Source organism: Anser brachyrhynchus (genome assembly GCF_964034855.1).
Source record: "Anser brachyrhynchus genome assembly, chromosome: 1".
Lineage (NCBI taxonomy): Eukaryota > Metazoa > Chordata > Aves > Anseriformes > Anatidae > Anser > Anser brachyrhynchus.
In genome coordinates this window covers 15,371,402-15,394,887 of record NC_137694.1, presented here as the reverse complement: position 1 = coordinate 15,394,887, position 23,486 = coordinate 15,371,402, and the positions used below count along the sequence as shown (strand labels likewise).

Genomic DNA, 23,486 nt, shown 5'->3' with positions numbered 1-23,486 from the left:
TTTAAGATTATTTGAAAAGGATTTGCTTTGAAACTTTCTTTTCTTTTCTCCCTTGCTATCAGGATGGCCAGTCTGATATTTTGTACAAATTCTGGACTGCAGTAACTCAGACTCTCTCCTCTCAGTTTCAGTCAGCAACAGACTGTAAGTATTTGGTATAAATGATTTGTGTTTTGTAGATATTTTGAGTCTCTCATTTCCATAAACTATTTGTTCATTATCTCCTCTACTAAAACTATATCAGTGGTTCATTCAGTGCTTGATCTGTGAATTTAAATAGTTATGGTTTTATAATCAAACAGGGTGGTCTTCCTAAACTGAGATCAAGTTTTCAGGAAAAAAAAAGTTTTCTGTTTAATTAATTAGTAGTAATCAATCAAAAAAAAACAATATGTGTTTGCAACTGTATGTGTAAGCAAGAAGATTTGGAATGGTACATTATTTTTTCCAAAGCGGATGGGTTGGCCAAAATCATAAATAGTAATTTGATTTTAAAAAGCAGTTCATACACACCTCCGTTGTTGAACGTTCATCAGTATTAGTCTGTTTTTAGCCACTTTTTGATACTTTATAAACAGGAGCTGAGTTTTGTTAAAATTCTGTCTTGTCTAGATAAATGGTTAGTGTTCTGATTATACGCAATATTCAGCACAAGTGTAGTAAATAACTAGCAGATGCAACCAGGCAGTATTAAATAAAAATCATGTTATAAAACTGTTGTCATATTAATGCAGCATGCAGTTGGATCATAAAACCAGATGAGCTTGGTGCTTTCACAAATACATCTTTCATGTTTGTATACAGAGTATAAAGTTAATCTTTTGCATGTACAAAAGACATAAGGTTTGCATTTATCTTTGTGATCTCAGCTATTGCACTGGCCCTTCAAAATTTCGTCTTGCCCTGCTATAAGGCAGCAGTATAATTTTGAGGAAGTAGCTGTTTGATTCATTTTCAGTGGTTGCTAAGTAACTAGATGATCCCAAAAGAAAATATATTCATCTTGTGTTAAAACATATTAATTTTACTGTTTGCCTTAGGCATACTTTAACAGCAGTATATACATACCAGGGATCTCATGTTCACACAGAACATGTGCTAACTGTTTTCAGCACAGCGTTTTAAGACTGTAAAATTGTGACATCAGTTAATGGGATCAATCAACATCTCAGAAGTAAGGTAACTCTTACATTTTGTCAGCAGTACTTTGACAGCTATTCAGAAATATTTTATTACTTGTGATTTTTAATGATTTTTCATATCAACGTTTGGAGAGAGCATTTGGATTTTTAAACTGAGTGCTGTTTTTAGTTTGCCACATCTGATTTTTGGGGAAACTACTCACAGCAAGTAGACTTTTTTTTTTTAATGGCACATCTGTATAAAAATGTTCCTTCTTAACATGTAAATTCTAAGTGATTGAATTCACTGATATGAGTCATCGACCTTGAGATCTTATAGATTAGAGGAAGATCAATATCAGAAAAATAGAATAAAAATATGAATTCATGCCAGTTTACAGGACATGCTAATAGATCAATATCTGCTTCTGTGAGGCTGGGACAGCTTTATAAACATCATTTTATGACCTAAAATAACTCTGTGTATGATAATAAATGTGAATCCTCCAGTATTCGAAATAAGAATATACTTGAGTTGAAAAGATAGGCTGGGTGAAATGGGGCAGAGGTCCAGAACCTGGAAAACTTATGAATGAATGGAACAGTGTTAATCTCCTAATGTAATGGGGAAATCCATAAAGTATGAGTGATGTTAGATCAAGATTACCATCAGTCTCGAAAACAGTTGAATGTTTGTTTCATTTCCTGTTACTTTCAGCAAGCCTTTCAAGGCTGAAGATAACGTTGATTTTTCTGCTGGCTTTGTCATGGCTTTATTTGACAAGTTTAGGAATTATATTTTAGGTACCTTATTTTAAGAGGTGTGTGTAAAAGCATGTGCTTCCGTCATCAGATTTTGTAGAGCTGGGCTCATAGGCATTGTCTTTGTCTCTTCTGAGTATCTTGAAAGTTGCACGGCAGCGTATTTCTTCTGCTGCCAAGCTATTGTTAGAAAAGCTTTGTTTAGTGAGTTCTAATCACACTTAAATGAATAATAATACTAATAATTAAGTTTGTTACCAACCATTTCATGACCATAATTAGTATATTTAATACACAAAATAAGTTTTCCGTGTCCAGTCTTTGAACTACGGAGTTTTGTTACTGGAGATTTAGACACATATTGTTGTCAACTGCATTTAACGTGATAGCTCATACCACTCTGAAATTAATTATAAATATTACATTAGTAGTATTAGAGAGAATGACATTACATATCATTTGTTGACTTAAATGCAGGGATACAGGTTATTCATATAAATCAAATAAATTAGTTTGAACTTGGTAATGTGCATTACTAATTACTGCTTTATTTTGCAGCCTCTATGTTTTTGAAACAAGCTTTTGAAGGAGAATACCCTAAATTACTGAGGCTTTATAATGACTTGTGGAAGCGACTGCAACAATACAGTCAGAATATCCAGAGGAATTTTAACACAAGCGGAAGTACTGATCTCTTTGCTGAACTGCAACAAATGGAAGAAGATACACAGGACATATTCATGCAAAAAAAACAAGATTATGAGTATGTATTATGAACTCTAATGCAGTACAATGTAAAGCTTGGCATCTTGCAAGAAAACAGTATTTTTAAAAGCTTGGTGTTAATCAACTTGTCATAGCAGGAACATTTTAAAGGCTTTTTTTGGCCTCTTGTGTTTATTGTTTTGATACTATTTTAGAGCTGTGGGTTTTTCATTAGATTACATAATTAACAGTGTTGGATTGTCTTGTATTTCACAAAGTGCTTAGTAATATTACTTTGAAACCAGTTTTTTTTTTTGTTTCTTTAGCAAAAGAAAAATTGGGATTATCAAAATTCAGTTTTATATATATTGCTATTGCTATAAGATACTAATAGTAGCTTTATTTTAATGATACCACAATCATTGGAGTGTGACATATGTTCTGTTTGTTATGACTCACTATCTATATGTTTATATATCATTAGGAAAACATGATGTGAGTGGTAGAGACCAGAAAGATCAAACTGAAACAGGCTTATCAAGTCTATTAGGATTTCTAGACAAAGGAAAAAGTTCATCAAACTTTTCTGACAATGAGAGAAAATATTTGAGAAAACTACTACTTAATCACTTTCACCAATATAAATACTAAGGACTGGAACTTGGTAATTTTAAGATGGGTCTTTCTATCTGAAGCTTTTTATAAACATGCATATACCAGGAGAGATTTGTTGTATTTTTTTTTAAGTATACCATTGATCACAAATATCTTCTAATGAAACACTGGAATACAAAAATGTCTTTGATTGCAATAGTTATTCTGTTGATGTTTTTACAACTGTTTGTCTCGAGAACATCTTGAATTAGGGATTCCACATGGGTCTTACTGAAAGGGCTAGGAACTCTACTGAACTACACAGAATAGCTGCCTGACCAGTTACATGATTCATGTGAAAAGCAAGCTATTCAGTATTCAAATCTTTTCAAGTATATGTATTTAGAGAGTAGAAAAAAGAAACATGTTGGATACTGCAAAGTTTATATGGTCTGGAAAGATTTGATGCTACTGTGTATTTGAATTTAGAATGTCATAATTTTGTCTTATAACCACAGCCCAGAAAAGGCCTTGAAAGATTCACTGCAACAATATGAAGCTGCTTATTTGTCAAAATCCTTATCTCGACTCTTTGATCCCATCAATCTTGTCTTCCCTCCTGGAGGTCGGAATCCTCCTTCTTCCGATGAGCTTGACAGCATCATTAAAACTATAGCCAGGTATGCACATATAATACATTGCAAAACGTAATCTTCAACGTGTTTTTTCTTGTATATCACGATTTCAGAAATAAGATTTTGTTAGCAGTAAAAGGTTGGTTACTCTTTAATTTTAAAACTTAATAGTGTAAAAATTAAGTCAGTGTTTATCTTCTGTATTTTGTTGTTCTGGAACAACTGTAATATTCACTCAAGTTTTACTGTTCAAGATTACAAAATACGAGGAAGAGAAATTTTAAACCTATTGTCAATATCTGGTATCTTAATTATTCTGACTGTGTCAACAGTAAAATGATACTTGCTTGGCTGCAAATGATAATCCCTGAGGTAAATAATCTCTTAGAATGAAACAGCAAGATACTAGCTGAACACAATTATGCCATGTGGAATTTATAAAATGAGATGCTTGAATTACCGATGTATATTTGCATTCATAAAGTTTTGGTAAGGACTAGTCTGTTTAGTACAGCCTGAAAATGATGGGCAGTATTCATACTGTGAATGTGGGTGAGTATATTTGGGTAATATTAAATGCTGACACTGTACTTGTGGCTGGGAGTCACAAATGCCCAGAAGATGCCTATCTGTGTGGCTACTGATGTTGTTTTCCTTCTTGCAGAGGAGAAGGGAAAACGACATTCAGCTCTGGAACACACAGCATAAGAAAGATGTAGGCCTGTTAGAGCGAGTCCAGAGGACATCACCTCTCCTATGAAGAAGGGCTGAGGAAGTTTGGGCTATTTAGTCTAGAGAAGAGAAGGCTCTGGGGAGACCTTATTGTGGCCTTCCAATACTTAAAAGGGACCTACAGAAAGATGGGAAGGGACTCTAACAGGACAAATGACAGGACAAAGGGTAATGGTTTTAAACTAAAAAAGGGTAGGTTTAGATTAGGTATAAGGAAGAAATTCTTCACTCAGAGGGTGGTGAGGCCCTGGCACAGGCTGCCCAGAGAAGCTGTGGCTGCCCCATCCCTGGAGGTGCTCAAGGCCAGGCTGGATGGGGCTTTGGGCAACCTGGACTGGTGGGAGGTGTCCCTGCCCATGGCAGGGGGTTGGAACTGGGTGGTCTTTAAGGTCTCTTCCAACCCAAATCATTCTATGAGTCTATGACATGAAAATTAGTAAGCTTCAGCTGAGTTTTACGAAGTGACCTCTAGCTAATGATGTTTGGGGCCCTGCAGAACTCTCAAAGAAGGACATCCCTCATTTCTCTCCAGTTCTTGGGAGAGACTAATCTCATCACTAGCAGCACTGTGATCCCTTGGGATGGTCCTTGTGCTTGTCTGTATTCTCAGTAGAGCATTCATGAATGCAGCCCCAGCTGAAGGAGATCCGTGGAGTTCCATGTATGAGCAATACTGCAAGTGATTTAGAAGTATTTTCCTTCTTCCGTTTGTTCCCTGTCATTCCTTTGGGGCCTTTGTTACTGCGTAGTATTGCCTAAAACACAGCTTATTAGTTGTGTCAAGCTCAGGCATCCCCTGGGTATTTCTCCACAGCTCGTGTAATTCCAGAGTTGAATGACTACGTATTCACCTGTAATGTTTGAAGGCTGCTGCCAAAGCTTGAATGTAGTTAATTGCAGTCAATATTTTTGAATGGCTTACTAATAGCGATTTCATACTGAAGTGTCATTCCTAAACTTTGCTCATTTTTACCAGAATAGGAACACTCTGAACATAAAATTCCCAAATGACTTGTTAAATTGTAAACTGAATTACAGTGCTTAGAAAGACTTGGTTATATGTTACTCTCTCTAAATTGACATGCCACATAACTAAGTATTAATAGTTAATTTCTTATCAATCAAATGCAGCGCTGCTAAGTTGTTAATTAAAATTTGTAATCTTTGCTTCCAGTGAGCTAAATGTGGCTGCTGTTGATCCAGACCTCAGTTTAGCTGTTGCAAAAAACGTGGCAAAGACCATTCAGCTCTATGGTGTAAAATCTGAACAGCTTGTAAGTAATTTTAAATTTCTAAAAAATTCTGCCTTTCTATGTAAAATGTTCACTTTTTTTGTAGATTTACAACAGAACAGTAATGCAACCTAGAGAGACAAAACCTTTGAATTAGCTTTCCACTTGGAAATCTTTTCAGTTAAATTCTGCCTTCACATAAACACAGTCTATTGATAGCAATACAATTTGTGTGTATAACTTGAAATTGCCATATTAATTAAAAAAAAAAAAGTCTAGTTGTCTTTAAGTAAAATCAAGACAGTTCAATCCAGTTTAATATTTACTACCATTGGATAGTCCATTGGTTACATGATATATTGTCTTTATGGTATTCGAATCTGGACTATTGAAATATATTTTTTGCACTACTTACAACAGAATTTAGGCATTTTTTCTGTATATTTATCATTTGCCATATATTTACCTGACCTTTGATTTGTTTGCACTTCTCAAATGCTTCCAGTCATTCGCCATGCACTGTTATTTAATGTTAAATTGAACAGAGGAAGGGGGAGGGATTCCCAAGACGCCAATGGGTAGTACAATGAATGTCATCATATGAAAAAATATTTTTTAATATCAACAATTTTCTTGTGAAGTCTGTTGCTAAAATATTAATACTTTTATTATGAAAAGATGAAAGTTGCTTTCGTGCAATATGGAGACCCTCAAGAAATTACTAATGACTTGTATTTGTGAACAATATTTTCTCTTAAACAATGTTAATTCTGAGAACAAACTCAGACTCTGGTTACATTCCTTTACTATATGGCTCATTTAAAGACAGAGGTACTCACTAACAATTTTTTTTCAACAGTTGGCTACAAAACATTGCAGTAGTTAAGTTAGTATGGATTCTGTTTAACTTTTAGACACCTGCTGTCACTGAATAGCTTTAAAATGTGAAACTCAATAGCAAATTCTTTGTTTAGCATGTCTGTTGGATGAATTGTGTTGGAAGATATCAAATCATGGTGTCATAATTTTGGAGTGAAGTTTGCTCAGGTTGGCAGGAGTCATCATGAGAGAGAAAAAAAAAAAAGAAAAAGAATCTTGCATCTGTATTTATCTTGAAATGTAGAGTCAAATAGTGACGTATGTATCAGCTGTAACTGTGAAAGTACCAGGGTCTATTGTGCTCAGCACCCCGTTAGAGTTTGAATCTGGCCAATGGCTTGTTCAAGAGCATATATAATTTTGTGATCAGCCAGCTGGCAAGTTCTTAAGAAGCCCTGAGAAAAACAATATGTAGAAATAATCTGATGAATATATAATTTGTGGCCTTGTGTTAGTTGATGAACTAAAATAACGTAAAACTAAAAGAATGTAAGAGTTAAGAGGGAATCTAAACCCTTGAACTTCTATTCAAGCTAGTGAAAATGAAACTGTGAAAAATTAAGAGACAGGATTGGTCAAACTGGCAGAGTGAACATCAGTGTACTTCAAGAATATACCTGCAAATTGTAAAACAATACAAATTGTTTATTGTACAGCAATTTTAAAATTTATTTTAATTTTATTTTTTACATTGTTTTATTTCCTTACTGATACACATGTTAAAAAAATAAATCTGGAAGGGCTCAACACAATTGTCAAGGCATGGGTATATAGTGTCATCTTTAAAGTGTTAAAATGCCTTGCCTAGCCTCCAGCAGCCTCTCCAGAAGAGCATGGCTATCTCACATGTCTTGTGTCATGCTTGCCAGCCCTGTGCATGTGGTTTAAGATATCCTAATGTTTTTTTTGGCTGATGTTGGGTTTTTATTTTTTCAATTCCTTCTAGATGAAATGACGATTTCACAAAAAAAAAAAGGAATTACATTTTACTAAGATTTTCTCACTGCTTCTCTAGTTAGCTTTAGATAGGAAAAATAACAAGAAAAATGTTTTCCAAGATTCAAGATGTTAACTTTGAGAAAAAAACAGCATATAGCAGTCTGTACATATAGAATTAAAGCAAAAACAAGTAAGAAAAAATGGCCTTTTCCAATGAATCCCAAATGTTTGTTCCTATTACTCGTGACTTTGTACACTGCTGGCTTTTGGTTTTCCTATATACCTATGCCAGTAACTAGCAGTTGCTGTGCCTCAAACCTATTCTTGTATTAACCAGTTCAAATGATTTCAAAGAAGGTATAAATAACCACTTGTGAGCAGTAGGTAGGTTTATTCTTCTGCTGGGTGAATCTTTAGTTTAGCTAATCCCTTGTTGATGCTTGATGTGGTTGGTATATGCCACGAGGTGTTCAGAATTATTGTCCTAGTTTCACTCAGTGTAATTGCAGATGTTCTTACTATGCAGAGTTTGAAGGAATAATTATACATTGCATTAATTAAAAATATATTTCTGTTAAATTAAGACTACTACCTTTTTACCTCACCACCTATCCTGTTTTTTATTAGGTGATGCTGAGGAAGAGTACTTGGTATTACTACTTTGTCTCTTCTTATTCACATTTTCCTAAATCACACAGCCCAGGCATCCTTACAATGATTACAGACACCATGAGATTTCCATTTAGTCACCAATTCTATGTCCTTGTCATTCCAGATCAGAAAAGAGATTAAAAAATCTGATCTGTTATTTTGGATGAGTAATTTTTTTTCCTGCATTTGCGCATTGTAATACACTCCTTACTTTTTAATGTAACTACTGCTTACTGAGCTAGATTTTGTTCATTGGCCGCTTTTTATGAAAAGTGAGGGGTCACAAATTAAAACAACAACAAACCCACTAATTTTTCTCTATATTTAAGAGTTTCCAAAGGGGTTCATCAGTTCTCATTTACAAGTACCTTAAGTTACCCATCTACCCATCTTGATTGACATATGTAACACATGGTCATATTTAACTGGCCACATAAGGGAAATTAGCTGTTTCATCAAGTGCTGACAATAAGTACAAGGGAGGGGACAGATTCATGAGAAACTTATAATTGCTTTTCCTGAAAACAAAGAAAAAGTTGATTTTTTTTTTTGAGAATCCATGCTACTTAACAAAAGACGAGATCTTACAAATCTGCCTCTTAGATTTTGACCAATTTATATAATTGATAGTTGAGAAGAGACAGAAAAGAGAGCTTCTATCTCACCAACATCTTCATTAGATGCCTTTGACATGGCAGCAGTAATTGCATGGCAGGATCTTCAAGGGCAGTGGTCTCCAAGTTTTTGGTCAGGCCAGTAAAAATTCCATGCACTTTTATTATATGTATATTTATATATTTATAAGTTATATACAATGTACTATTGAAATTCTTATATTTTGTTCCTACACTCCAGTGACTCATTTGCGTAACACTTGTGGTGCATGCACCCCACTTGAAGACCACTTACTCTAGGGTGATACTCTGCAGAAATGTTCTGTAATCAAGAAGTGAACAGATTTTGGCTGTCTGTTTTTGGAAAATATACCTGATTGATTTCAGAAATCTTTAATATATATATATGTATTTTTTTTAATGAAAACAATAGTCACCTGTTGATTGGAAGTGAGACATCTCCCCAATTCATTACCTGTAATTTTGTCATTTACTGAGCTGAATTTTGAATGTATTTAAAGTGTTGTAGTTCTGCTCATAATTAGAAACCTCTTTGTTGCAATTTTACAGTCACTGTGTTGTGGTTTGACTGTTGGTAGGGTATTTCTCTGATACTTAGGACTTGATGTTTTGCAGAGAGAAGTCATGAAACATTGAGAGCTAAAAGCTCTGAAAGTTTACAAAATTGGTGCTTTTGCCAACAAGCAGAAAAATAAATTGTAAGACCCGTTGTCCTTACAGAGATGGAAGAGCCCTCTTTGGTCATCTAGTCTGTTCCCTTCCCAGCTCAGGACTAGTCCAAACAATATTTATTGTTGCCTTTTTTTTTGTTGCATTCTTTCTGCCTTTTGAGCGATGATTTCAATTATCTCATATATTGGGAGTGGAAATGTAAGTACTGTATGTTCTTTTGTGCTATTTCTGTTCAGCTTTGCATGTGGGTGGACTGAAATACACTAATACACCCACCAAGTGCACATAGATGAAACGTGTTGTGCTGTGAACATGACAATGCAGTTGTTTAGAGGAGATGCGATTCTCCTCCTTTTTGAACCTGCAGACCTCTTGCTAGTTTCTTTCCTAGAGTTGCAGTCGTCCTGTCAGACTGTCTTTATTAATCATAACCCACAGCGCTCCCTCCGGTCATGCTGTCCGTGTTGTGGAGGTTGTCATGTTGCCTCCCACCATAAGGCCTGACCATCGGAGACTAATGGCCTGGTATCTTTTGACCAATAAACAAGCAAAGAGTAATTGGCAGAGATAGGATTGTAAAAGTCAGGTTGCCCACTTGCTTTTCGGAGCAGGTGGGGGTGGTTATGCTAGCAACTTATGGAGGATCAAACTGTCTTAAAAATCACTTTTACATTTGGATATGTAACGGTGTTGCTTCATGTCTGCTAACAGTACAGGCAAAGCAAGAACCTACACGATCATATTACGCCAGGCAGATTTATCCTAGGGTTAGGATAGATAAGGCTAAAATCAGTGGGAGCTGTGATTTCCTGTAATTGGAGAAGGTTCCTAAATACGGAATATTTGTATTTTATGGAGTAATACATTTCAGTAAAGTTTGTCTAAAAAAAGGGATCTTTCCAAGAGACGAGAGGCTGCAGGCAGATGACATAATGGAGATCTTTCCCACTGTCAGACTTGTAAGCAATCATAAAGAGGAAGCACTCAAAAGATGGAGAAAGAGAGTGGGTGTAATGAGGGAGGAAGGAAATAGAGAATTTGAATCATTTTTTTATTCTCTTAACTAAATGTGGTTGGACTTGTGTCGTATATCTAACAAAAGTTGATGAATGAGTCTGTGGGCAGTGCTCTGGGAGAGCTACTAATCTATCCTTTGCCCACAGCTATTGGTAGAGGCTTGGCTTCTCATCAGGATTTTACCCTGGGCAATGGGTGTGGGATTTTCTGATTATCAGATTTGTCTGGTGCAAATAAGCTACCTGAATACTTTTCAGCTGTATAGGGGAGAGAGCACAGTCCTTCCTGGCATTTTGAGGAATTCTTCCCCTGGCCTTCTTAAGAAAATACAAGATGACACTTGGTGCACTTTATGTATTTAAGGATAAAATGCTAGAGACCCAGGAATAGAAGTTAATCTTGGGATTAAAGATTAAGGGGAAGACATGAGTGCCTCAGAAAGTAGAGTCCCCACACCAAAGTTCAAAAAACATTGTCCCGTATTTTCAAAGGTTGATTCATGTATTAGGGACCTCTGGTGCTGAACATGCCAAAAGGAAAATGAGAGAGAACTTGACATTCTGATCCCAAAAGCAATGGACTACCACACACTTGGAACACAAAGAAAACTGTAGGGATTTTTCTTTGGAGAACTAGATATCTAAATTCTGGCTTGTTTTGAGGGAAAAGTCATCATCAGCTGATATATGTGATAGAGTGGAGAGTGGGCAGGGTGTTTCTCACTATCTGGGATCTCGGTAGTATATGGAGATTCATTTACATTTACATAAGTAAATATCTGAGTTATGTAATGTTATATATGGTTTTAGAATGGGCACCAATGGCGGAATACTGGAGCAATAATACAAGTAGTAATACGGTAGTCATTAGCCATGTACAAAAAGGTGCTTGGGAAGTAACAGGGAAACCTTGAATTAGATGTATATAATTTTCCAGTGCAATGGTGAAACTAGATTTCAGGTGTTGTAAAACAGCTCTGAATATTTACTTGGACTAATATTTAAATGTAAAGTAACTCTGACATAAAAATTATATGAGTAAAACTAACACACGTTATTTCTAAACTTTGTTCTGAGGGTTTACATTGCAATTAATTGCTACTAAATAGTGTAAGTGGAACTGTGTTAGTATAAAGTATATTATCCATGATAATATACAGTGATAATACAATGATAATACAATGACAATATATCCATGATAATATACTATGATGAGTTAACGTGTTTTTGATCACAGGTGTTTTTAGTGCCTTATTGTTTAAGGAAGTAAATACCAAAAAAAGCATGAAAAACAGAAAAATGTAACAATTTGTTGTCGTTTCAACCCCTCCTTCAGAGTCAAGTGCTGCTATATCCCAGTCACTCCCTGCTTGTCTCCAAGGCATCTGAATTTGCTTTTGAAATGTATTTGAGTATGGATGTGTAAAGAAACACACATAACTGTCCTCAGAACAGTAAATGTGAGTAACTAAATGAGCTTGGTCTCATCTGTTTGAAGGCAAATTTGTATCATTGAGGCTTGTTCTGATTAGTGTTGGCCTCACTTCAAGGATCAGCAAAACATGTCTGTTTTTGCTGCAGAAAGGCTGTGTATTAAATCACTCCACGCTGCCACTCTGATGTTTATGTTAAAATCTGCCTCTGTCACTTGAGAATCCAAGGTCAGCAAAGGCTTCTGACCGACACTCCGAACTTAATTTGCTCTCCTAGCTGTGAACTTTCTAAGTCCATGACATGGGACGGAACGGTGACATCTATACTGGTGGGGGAAATGTGCCCGGGAACATTCCTGGGCACTGAGGCCAGCTGGCCTGGAGCAGCCTGCCGCGGTGCTGGTGAGGGTTCTGCTTTTCCACAACACGGTGGCTGCCTGCCAGGGCCCTTCTGGGGATAATTTCTGCAGTGTTGCCTCTCTGCAGCCGTGGCTGGAGATCATTTGGGAGAGCAGTCATTTGCCCAGGCCAAAATCTTGCTAAGGAGTGTCCCAGCGGCTTAGCAGTGGGGATGATCATGTGCCAGAGTCCGGGAGCCTTTCCTGGTACTGTTTAATTTATTGCTGTGGATGTAGCCAAGATGTGAATGAGACCGAAAGAGAGCGACATGCAAAATCTGTTCAAGAGGAAGCTTAAAATGCTGACAGATTGAAGTAATTTTTCCTTGCATCTGGAATTCATGCTTTCTTACTTCTGATGTAAATAAACCTCTGAGGCAAAAGTTGGGAGATGCTGATTTATTCTATAGTAACATTTCTGGTCTTAAGATTTTCTTAGAGTGCCAGAACTTCAAAAGATATTCTTTCCTAAACATGTTTTTCTGCCTGTAATGCTTGTCAGCCGTCCTTGACTGATTTCAAATAGCGTTTGCTTTCTCCACTAGATTTCGAGCCCTTGAAAAGAGCACAGTTGTCTGTGGTGGTGTGGCTAGATGGCAACTCCACATATTGTTGCCTGGGTGCTAGAAAACTCTTGGATGTTAGGACTTTCCGGTGTTCAGGGGTTCAACACTTTCTTCTGGCAGCCGAATCTTTCTTTGAGCCAGCTCAGATGACGCCTTTTTGTATGGCAGTGCAACCAACCCCTTCTGTAATTTAATATTCTATTTTTAGTGAATGCAATGGATGGATATATAGGCTGAGGAGCATCTATCTGTCTGTCATGTTCAGATATTTTTAGAGCACTGATCTTTGTAATGCTGATCAGAACCAAATGCATTACATAAGATCAGCATCAATATATATATAATGGAAAGTCAGCTCTGCTGCAGTTGTTCTTATTTTTAGTATTACCCACAAAACTTGTGTGGCTCAGTGCATTATCCCATCATTGTGTTCTATCTCTACTCTGTAGGGATCATTTTAAAGATGAATTTCTCTTATCACAGGTCTCCTTCCTGAGGCTTCAGATAAGATTGACAGCCAGTGATACTCTTTACGAAGATTTTAATAAATGCCCACTTTCCTTTAAGACTGAAACTGAGCCAAACAATTTATCCCTCATCATCCTTCAGTCTAGTTTATGTTTGAACTTGTAATTTGCAGGTGCAAGATTCCAAATTCTTCTTTACTAGTATCTTCAGCTACTATAGTGTTCTTTAATACTGCTTCAGCAGCTTAATCTCTTACTGTTACCTGTAATGATCTTTTCAATTTTCCACTTTTAGTGGATATTCAGCCCTAGTATCTCTGGTCCACTAGCTAGCCATTTAGAGTGGGTTGGAATAGATTATTTTGGAGTTTTTTACAGAGGCAGATTGTGAGAAAACAGACTGTATTCTTCTTACGCCGCTCTAGAAAATTTATTTTTGTCTGTCAGATTTACTGCAAAAAAAGCTGATCCTTTCTTTGGAGTGTATTTAAAAACTGGTTTGTAATTACTGAGGTTTAAAATAGATGACAACTTTCTGCACATCACTCCCATCATCATAATTATTTGTGATTTTGTGGCATATTAATCTTGATTTTTTTCGTGATTTCTTTCTTTATGGGTTTATGGTGCATCTGATATATGATAGTCAATAGAAAATAGGCTGCAGTTTGTCTTTGTTGATGTAGTTTTGAGACTTAATTCTGTCATGCTACAGCTTCACAGACCTTCTAGAATCTCCTCCTGAGATTGCAATGAAGTGTGCTTTGCTCTTTGTTTAATTTTTTTACTGTTTAAAAACAATCTCTAAATAATTAATGCTTCTCCTTGGTTTGTAAACCTTGTTTCAAAAAAGAGAATGAAAAAAGAAAATGCTAGAAGGCCAGGTGGAGTGGAGAAACAGCAATTAATTCAGCTTTAACGTTGAGCTGAGAAAGAGACAGCATCTTTACAAGGAATTTTCATAATGTCATTTGTCGAAGAAAAAGTGTCTGTCATGTTTGATCAGGGGAATGAAGATTTAAATAAGCTGTTTTCAGCGGGTTATTTAGATTGTAAGCAATATGAATGGCTTATTTTGTCCAGAATCTAAAAGGCTAAGTGTGTTATAAGGATCCAGAGACTATATTGGAACATCTTGGCGCAATCATTGAAATTGTTGAGAAATGTAGAAATGCAAGAAGATGTGATTTAGAAGTTAAAATACTGCAAAGATAAACTAGCTGGATAAGATGGATTGGTTCTTAGTCCTCTCTCAGTATTCATGGTGATAGGATTTTTTTCTGAACCTTTCTATCTATACTCAGTGTTTGACTAGGAAAAGGAAGAAAGGGGCTAGACTAAAAAAAAATCTCCATTGTCTGCCTGGTAGAAAGTAAAAATATCTGTAACACGTCGCAAGAAAGAAAGATGTTGATGTAGGAGGGCTATAATTCTGGTTCCTTCTTGGGGAAATGGAAAAAAAATAAGGCCTCATTTATGGAGGAATGTGTTTGTTGGGCTGGCTTTACTGACACACATTCCTGAGGGAAAATGTACTGTACACTAACCCCCCCCCCCCCCCCCCCCCCCAAAAAAAAAGATTGTTTTGCTCATTTAATTTATACAAGGCCACTGAATTAAATATGCTATACTAACAAGAAAACTTACAGCTGATGTGAGCTGCATCTCTGTTAGGTTGTTTACCGACATAACGGTGCGGTTTGGGGCATCTTATTTTTTCCCCACTCATTCTCTTATCCAATATAGCTAAAGTTAACTAGCTGAATAATTCAATGAAGAGGGGAAGAGAAGGGAGGAGAGGGAGAGAGAATACGTTTCCTGGGATCAGATTCTTACAGTGAAGGGAAGATACTATTCATACACTACAGTTTTGGCACCACCTTTAAACGCTATCAGATTTATGAGACCTGTGATGGCTTTGAATTGAAAAGTAAGATGAGTTCTCGTTGTAATGGCATAAGGTAAATTTCTGATTGTCATTTTTATTATGTGGTCTTACAAGAATTAATCCCTGTCTTGTACTAGGTGGTGTTATATTGAATTGTGAGCTTTCATTTGAGGATGAATCACTATTCAGAACATATTCCAACAATGAGATTTGTCTGACAGCTCCAGGGAAATGTATCCTGTCCTCCTGCCTAAATGTCGAATATTGTGAACTTTGGAAGGAGGCATGAAATGTAATGAGCTCACAAGTAGTCACGAACAGTAGTGAAATGATACTTTGAGAAAGGTTTTCTGTAAATAACAGGTCAGTTGTAATGGTGTAAGTAATGTGAAATATTAAATTTTCCCCACTTCTTTCTGAAACGTGTATTAATTGTAATACACTAGTACCTTGAAGACATGGTGTTACTGCCATTGAAAAACTTGGATCTGTGCTATCTAAGTGAGAGAACACAAAAATACAAATTCAGTATTTGGCACATTAAAGGAATTCATTAATAGGTATTTAAATAGAATATGTGGGAGGCTATTATATACTGAAATAATTTAAGAAAAGATTACTATTTCATGGTACAGGAATAAAACCTAAAGATGGCAGTGTGTCTAATTTGAAAATAATTATGGGTCAGATAAGGACCTCTTTTTTTTTTTTTTTAATGGAAAGATCACAAGAGTTTTGTAAGAACAGTCATTAGGAAGCTACTTATAACATTCAGAAAATACCTAGAAATTCTCTATCTAGCTGTTAAGTCACTTAAAAAAAAAAAAAACCACAAGCATTTAAACTTTTAAAAATTGAATTAAAAATCTAGAGGAGAGCATTAAAAAATAACTTCGTGAAACATTTTCTTCATTCTCATGTTGTCTTTTACTGTTTAGATCGTGACTCACATAACAAATGTGTGATTTTTTTTTTTTTTAAGAGATACTGGCTAACCTCCAGAAAAAAAAAATCCAAGCATAAAAGGCTGGCTTTGAGAATACTATGCACTTCACTTTATCTTGCTGGGAAGGTGGTTAGAAGACTTCTTTGAATCTAGCATGTAATTTTGCTAACAGGTAGAAGAAGAGCAAGACTGCACAGTCCTTACACTATTTTGTTAGTGTACTCTAAATTATCTCATACCAAATTAAATCTTATGATTCAGAACTAGATTTAGGTAAGTGTATATTGGTATTGTGTAGTCTTTGGAATTTCATAATTTTGGAGCAACTTTAGTTGGAGTTTGACAATATAAAGCTCCTTCGTAAATTTCCACAGTGTAGAGGTGTTAGAATCTCAGTTAATGCATGGACTGGATACCAAAAAATTTAGATGGTAATTAAATAAGTAGATTCTCTTTTTTTTTTTTTAAATATGCAGGTGAACCCTCTCATGTTGGACCTGCTCATTTTGTGTCTCTTGTAGATGGGAGTCTGCTTTTTGCCTCTGGAGGTGCATTTGGTTGGGACCAACAGTTATTGGGATGACATATAAAATGTGATTAATCATTCAGTCATTATTCTGGCAAGCATAAAAAATTTAGTAAACTGTTACGCTCAGAAGTATCAGGATCAACACACATTGTCCCTGAAATCCTTCGAAGACTTGGATTAGTCAGTTTGATAAACCCGAGTCTGAAAAAATACAGAGGGCATAATTTTCAAGAGTTGACAAATGATTGCAAGTGCTTTGGGTTTCAGATTCTCTGAGATTCCTCGAACAAACTGGTTTTAGGTGAATGACTGCCAGCTGCTTTTGGAGAGTGGAGTTGTTTAAAGCATCTCATTCTTTAAAGACCATGAACCATTACTCACTTTTGATTATTTTGCCCAGTGCTTTTTGTCTCTCATGATTCAAAGACATAGAGATAAATCCTGTCTTTTCTGTTACAGAAAGGCCATTTGCCATTTTCCTTCCATTTCTTCCACTTTTGAGAATATTAAAGTAGAAAAAAAATAACCCTCAGGGAACAGTTTGATGATTACCGTTGTTCTAGCATGAATAGCGTGAGCATGATGTTGGGTCTTTTTTCTTTGGTCAAGGACTTAACCGTCCCTCCCATGTTAGTTTCAAATTTTTCTTCCCCAAAGAATTACTGTGGTTTTATAAGATTTTGAATTCTTTCACAAGAAGAACTCCTTTTCTATATTCCTTGCATATAAAATTTCCATATTTCTGAAAAAGGCAAGAAAATAAAAAAGAAAAAGAAATGCTGGAAGCTATAAGAATGTCCTGAGGGTGCAATAGAAATGTTTTTATGTACATTTTAAATTATTGCCTGAACTCACAGCTTATTCCTTTCTTAATGCCCTGAAATATATCATCTTCTTTGAAAAATTAGAAGTCATTTCAAGAACAAATTATTATTTATGATTTATTCTTAAATTCTAATTTATTATTTTTAAAGCAGGACATTTATTTTAATTTATCCTTGTCTATGAAGGACGTCATTGACCCCTGACACATTCATTTAAATCTTACACTTTAAACCTCTATATTATGCCTTTTTTTTTTTTTCCAAATTGTCCTCCAGGTAACTAATATACTAGCTTGCATAGCTAGTGGAGTTCGGATTGTTGTGTGTTTTGCTGTTAAGTGGCGTCATATTTTTACAAAAAATAGCAAACTGATTCTGGTAAACTTTTGTGTTCCTTGGGTGGAAAGAGATTGTAAAAGGCTCCTTCTGCCATATGGAAAATATTAAACTAAATAGTAAACCATCCCAGTTATTTGTAGCTTATGGGAGAAATCCCAGAGCCAAGCCCTATTGACTCAAACTCTGCAAATGGATTCTGTTTTATAATAAGTTGTTATGCTCAGGCAGGAGGCCAAGCACCAGATGGATTGATTGTTTTCTGCCAGAGGTATGGCCACATCAGCTGCCTCTATTAGGAATGTATTTATTCTTGAAAATGTCAGCTTGACAATTGGAGTTCAATTTGTGCTATCAAAACACATTAGTCTCGTGATCCTAGAGTTAGATCAAATGCTTTGTTGAGAGGCACTGCTTTAGTCTTATTTTGATTTAAGATCTTCTCGGTACTCCTAAATTACGATGTTGTTTCCTGCTCTTTAAAGAGTGGGTTTGCTGAGGCTGTTTTAGAACAGAGAAATGAAATAAATGGAGTTCTCTAAAACTGTCATGAAAGATGTACACAAGATCTTAGTTTCTAAGTGTGAAACTGAGCTTCTTCACAAAATGTGTAATCTGTGAAAGGAATGGTAGCAAAACAGCTAGCAAATCAGTGTCGCTTCTGAGCTGCCACCTGTTGCAAGAGGGGAAGTTAATCACTTTGAATCAAAGTTAAACAGATTATGGGAAAAGATGTAGCAACAGTCTGAACATTCTTACAAAAAAAAAAAAAAGACAACCAGCATTTTTTATAGCCCAGGAGAGAATCAATTAGTTATTTTTTTGTCTTAATCTAAATTCTACGTTAATCGCTTCCTGGTAAAAACAGCCATTTAACCCAAAGAAAAATTATCACAACATGTCTCAACATGAGAGAAAAAATACATGCTGCCAAATTAAATATCTCATTTTAGGGATTATGCATAGAAAAGAGTAAAATCTAGACAACTTGATCTGGTTATTTCCAAAGCATATTTCCAAGATGGGTCTACAGAAATGGTGCAGATACAATCAGAGAGTGAGAATTCATCACGTGTATCTTCAGGCAGCATATTCACATCTTTGTTCCTGCTTTGCAGTTAGTGGAGGGAAGTAGGTGTGCATTTACAGGGTGCATTTACTCCCCCTTAACTAGGGTCTGTACAATAGATTAATTACTCAGTAGATGTGCTTATTTCTCTACTTTTGGTTTCCTGTGTTTGGTCACATGAATCACTCGTGACATTTTCTGCATCATGCACCATACTGACCAGACACGAGGCACCTGCAGTCTGGAGGCAGGGTGACCATGTTAGTATGGGAAGGATACAAACTAAACGAAACTATTTTACATGACTTCTGAATTAGGTCAGAGCACAGTTCTCAGTCATGTGAGGCCGAAGCAAGTCAGATGGCCTTCAGTTGGCTTGTTCCTCTTTGTGACACATTTTTTGTGTAGCAGGTTCTACAAGTGTCATTTGTGGTTCAATAAGCTACTTAGTAAATTCCATCTAATTCATTTCTTATATTGCTCCCTGTTTCAATAATATGTTCAAATCAAAGCATTATTTGTATTAGATACAATTTCTTTATTTCTCCTGTAATACTTAGTTATTCTTCAATACTTCATAAGGGTGAAATGAGTTGGGCAGTGTTTTAAATTTGGATGGTTACATCAGTCTGAAGCCCAGCAGTTTCATGAAATTTATTTCAGGGCACTTGGCTCCATTGGAACTTGTATCAATATTTTACCAGGTGTGAAGGCCCCTGAAAACAAAGCTTCCAACTGATGACAGCAGTAGGTGCCCACTGAGCTGGTAGATAGGGAAGGAGCAGGGCTTTGGGGCAGGGAAAACTACACAGGCTGCTTGATCACCTGTCAGGTCACTGGGTTTAGGTAACTGCTCCTCATCTAGAATGGGTCATTTTCCACATTGCACTTTTTCGCCAGGGAAAGACTCTTTCCTCAAACAAGTTGTTGTGATTTCACCACACACACACACACACACAAAAAGTATTCAGATACAATATTAGTGTATATACCCATGTTGCCAGACGTTTTCAAAGCAGAGCTATGTACAACTTAGATGATACTGATACTGCTGTCTTAAGGGTTTGGTGGTGAACTTAGTTCAAATTACTTCTAGTTCTGTGTTTCAGTTTCCCACATTTCACTTCCAAGTCCCTAAAATGGGGTTGAACATCTCAGTCTGCTAGCAAGAAAATAGGAGGGAAGATTTACTTGTTATAACTTAGTTGCCTTTAATGCAGACGTTTATAGACATTGAAAACAAGTCTAAATTCCATTAGTACTCAATGGAGAGGAGGAGCCTGGTGTGTTTTGGACTTCTACATTAGGATGAAATGAATCATGCCCTATAGAGGCGTATATTATACCACTGGTTTCAAAGGGGTCTATAGATCACCATTTTCGGTGTACATGTATAAAATTACCTGAGAAGACTCTTCATTCATACCTGAAGATAGAGTTGAAAACTTTTAGTTGTGCTATTAGCTTAGGATATAGAAGCATAAATTGTCCTTCAGTCTTGGTAGAGTTCTCTATTCTTGGTGAAGTCAGGAGGGGGACCAGTAAAACTGCTGTCTTGGACTTCCAGAGGGCAGACTTTGAGCTGTTCAGGACACTGGTTGGCGGAGTCCCTTGGGAGGCAGTCCTGAAGGGCAGTGGAGTCCAGGAAGGCTGGGCACTCTTCAAGAAGGAAATCTTAAAGGCTCAGGAGCGGTCTGTCCCCACGTGCCCAAAGACGAGCTGGCATGGAAGAAGACCAGCCTGGCTGAACAGAGAGTTGTGGCTAGAGCTTAGGAAAAAAAAGAGGGTTTATGATCTTTGGAAAAGAGGGCGGGCCACTCAGGAGGATTATAAGGATGTTGTAAGAATGTGTAGGGACAAAATTAGAAAGGCCAAAGCTCATCTGGAGCTCAGTCTGGCTACTGCTGTTAAAGATAACAGGAAGCGTTTTTATAAATACATCAACACAAAAAGGAGGACTAAGGGAATCTCCATCCTTTACTGGATGCAGGGGGAAACTTAGTGACGAGAGATGAGGAAAAGGCTGAGGTGCTTAGTGCCTTCTTTGCCTCAGTCTTTAGTGGCAAGACCAGTTTTTCTCTAGATCTCCAGTACGCTGGGCTGGTGGAAGGGGATGGGGAGCAGGATGTGGCCCTCACAATCCACGAGGAAATGGTTGGCGACCTGCTACAGCACTTAGATGTACGCAAGTCGATGGGGCCGGATGGGATCCACCCAAGGGTACTGAGAGAACAGGCAGAAGAGCTGGCCAAGCTGCTTTCCATCATTTATCGGCAGTCCTGGCTATCAGGGGAGGTCCCAGTCGACTGGCGGCAGGCAAACGTGACACCCATCTACAAGAAGGGCCGGAGGGTAGACCCGGGGAACTATAGGCCTGTTAGTTTGACCTCAGTGCCAGGGAAGCTCATGGAGCAGATTATCTTGAGTGTCATCACGCGGCACTTACAGGGCAAGCAGGCGATCAGGCCCAGTCAGCATGGGTTTATGAAAGGCAGGTCCTGCTTGACAAACCTGATCTCCTTCTATGACAAAGTGACACGCTTAGTGGATGAGGGAAAGGCTGTGGATGTGGTCTACCTTGATTTCAGTAAGGTTTTTGACACCGTTCCCCACAGCATTCTCCTCAAGAAACTGGCTGCTCATGGCTTGGACTGGTGTACACTTTGTTGGGTTAGAAACTGGCTGGATAGCCGGGCCCAAAGAGTTGTGGTGAATGGAGTCAAATCCAGTTGGAGGCTGGTCACTAGTGACGTCCCCCAGGGCTCAGTACTGGGGCCAGTCCTCTTTAATATCTTTATCGATGATCTGGATGAGGGGATTGAGTGCACCCTCAGTAAGTTTGCAGATGACACCAAGTTAGGTGCGTGTGTCGATCTGCTCGAGGGTAGGAAGGCTCTGCAGGAGGATCTGGATAGGCTGGACCGATGGGCTGAGGCCGACTGTATGAGGTTCAACAAGGCCAAGTGCCGGGTCCTGCACCTGGGGCACAACAACCCCAAGCAGAGCTACAGGCTGGGAGATGAGTGGCTGGAAAGCTGCCTGGCAGAGAAGGACCTGGGAGTACTGGTTGATAGTCGGCTGAATATGAGCCAGCAGTGTGCTCAGGTGGCCAAGAAGGCCAACAGCATCCTGGCTTGCATAAGAAACAGTGTGGCCAGCAGGTCTAGGGAAGTGATCGTCCCCCTGTACTCGGCTCTGGTGAGGCCGCATCTCGAGTGCTGTGTTCAGTTTTGGGCCCCTCGCTAGAAGAAGGACATGGAGGTCCTTGAGCAAGTCCAGAGAAGGGCAATGAAGCTGGTGAGGGGGCTAGAGAACAAGTCTTACGAGGAACAGCTGAGGGAGCTGGGGTCGTTCAGCCTGGAGAAGAGGAGACTCAGGGGCAACCTTATCGCTCTCTACAGGTACCTTAAAGGAGGCTGTAGCGAGGTGGGGGTTGGTCTATTCTCCCGTGTGCCTAGTGACAAGACAAGGGGGAATGGGCTAAAGTTGTGCCAGGGCAGGTTTAGGTTGGATATTAGGAAAAACTTCTTTACCGAAAGGGTTGTTAGGCATTGGAATGGGCTGCCCAGGGAGGTGGTTGAGTCACCATTCCTGGAGGTCTTTAAAAGACGTTTAGATGTAGAGCTTAGTGATGTGGTTTAGTGGAAGACTTGTTAGTGTTAGGTCAGAGGTTGGACTCGGTGATCTTGGAGGTCTCTTCCAACCTAGATGATTCTGTGATTCTGTGATTCTATTTTCAGAGTGAAGTTTTTATTTGATGTATTTTAAAGGATTTTTATGTAACATATCCTTAAGGCCTGTCACTATGTATTTTTCCATATCCTAATTCATGAGAGCTTTAAATAATTAAGTGTTGTGGGTCTGTGTTGTTCTGCTGTAGCTTCTAGGACACAAGGTGGTGCTGACTACAGAAACTCCCTCCCTTGTTCAGTCTGGTGCTAAGTTTATGGCTTTCACTGTTGGGGTTGAGTCCTTACTCTACTCAAATGGTTAACACCTTTCTCTTGCAAAGCGTCTTGATGAGTTTCTTTAAACTCATTTCTCTAAAATATAGCCAGATCTGCCTCTCATGAATAAACACCCAAATTTTTAGTCTTCAGATCCTGTTGAATTGGATTTAAAAAGTCTTCCAGCCTCCTTCTTTCAGCTGCTAGATGGAGCAAATTTCAACCTCCTACCTTCGAGAGTGTCAGAAAGGCAATTCCTCCAGTGTTTCATTCTCATTTTAGTCTAGCAGCTGCCCTTGGAATTTTCTTGAAATGCCCAGTGGAACAGCAGCTCATTTTCACATTCCTGAGGGTACCGCAAGACACAGCCCTGGTGATGCATTATGCAAAAGCCCTGGCTGGTGTTTGCTGGTGGGAGACTTCTCTCCCTCACTAGCATCTCATGTTAGCAAAGGGAGCCAGTACTGATGTATCACCTGTTTTACAATTGCCGCTTGCTGGGGTAGGGGG

General features: G+C 37.7%; 1 protein-coding gene across 1 annotated transcript in view; it reads left to right on the top strand.

The window, feature by feature from the left end:
- Positions 1–23,486, top strand: part of COG5 (component of oligomeric golgi complex 5) — a 186,631-nt gene that overhangs the window by 134,554 nt on the left and 28,591 nt on the right. The window contains exons 11-14 of the mRNA XM_080582393.1: positions 63–144; positions 2,442–2,646; positions 3,701–3,862; positions 5,724–5,823. Coding sequence (XP_080438519.1) covers positions 63–144; positions 2,442–2,646; positions 3,701–3,862; positions 5,724–5,823 — 549 coding nt within the window. The remainder of the gene's footprint in view (positions 1–62; positions 145–2,441; positions 2,647–3,700; positions 3,863–5,723; positions 5,824–23,486) is intronic.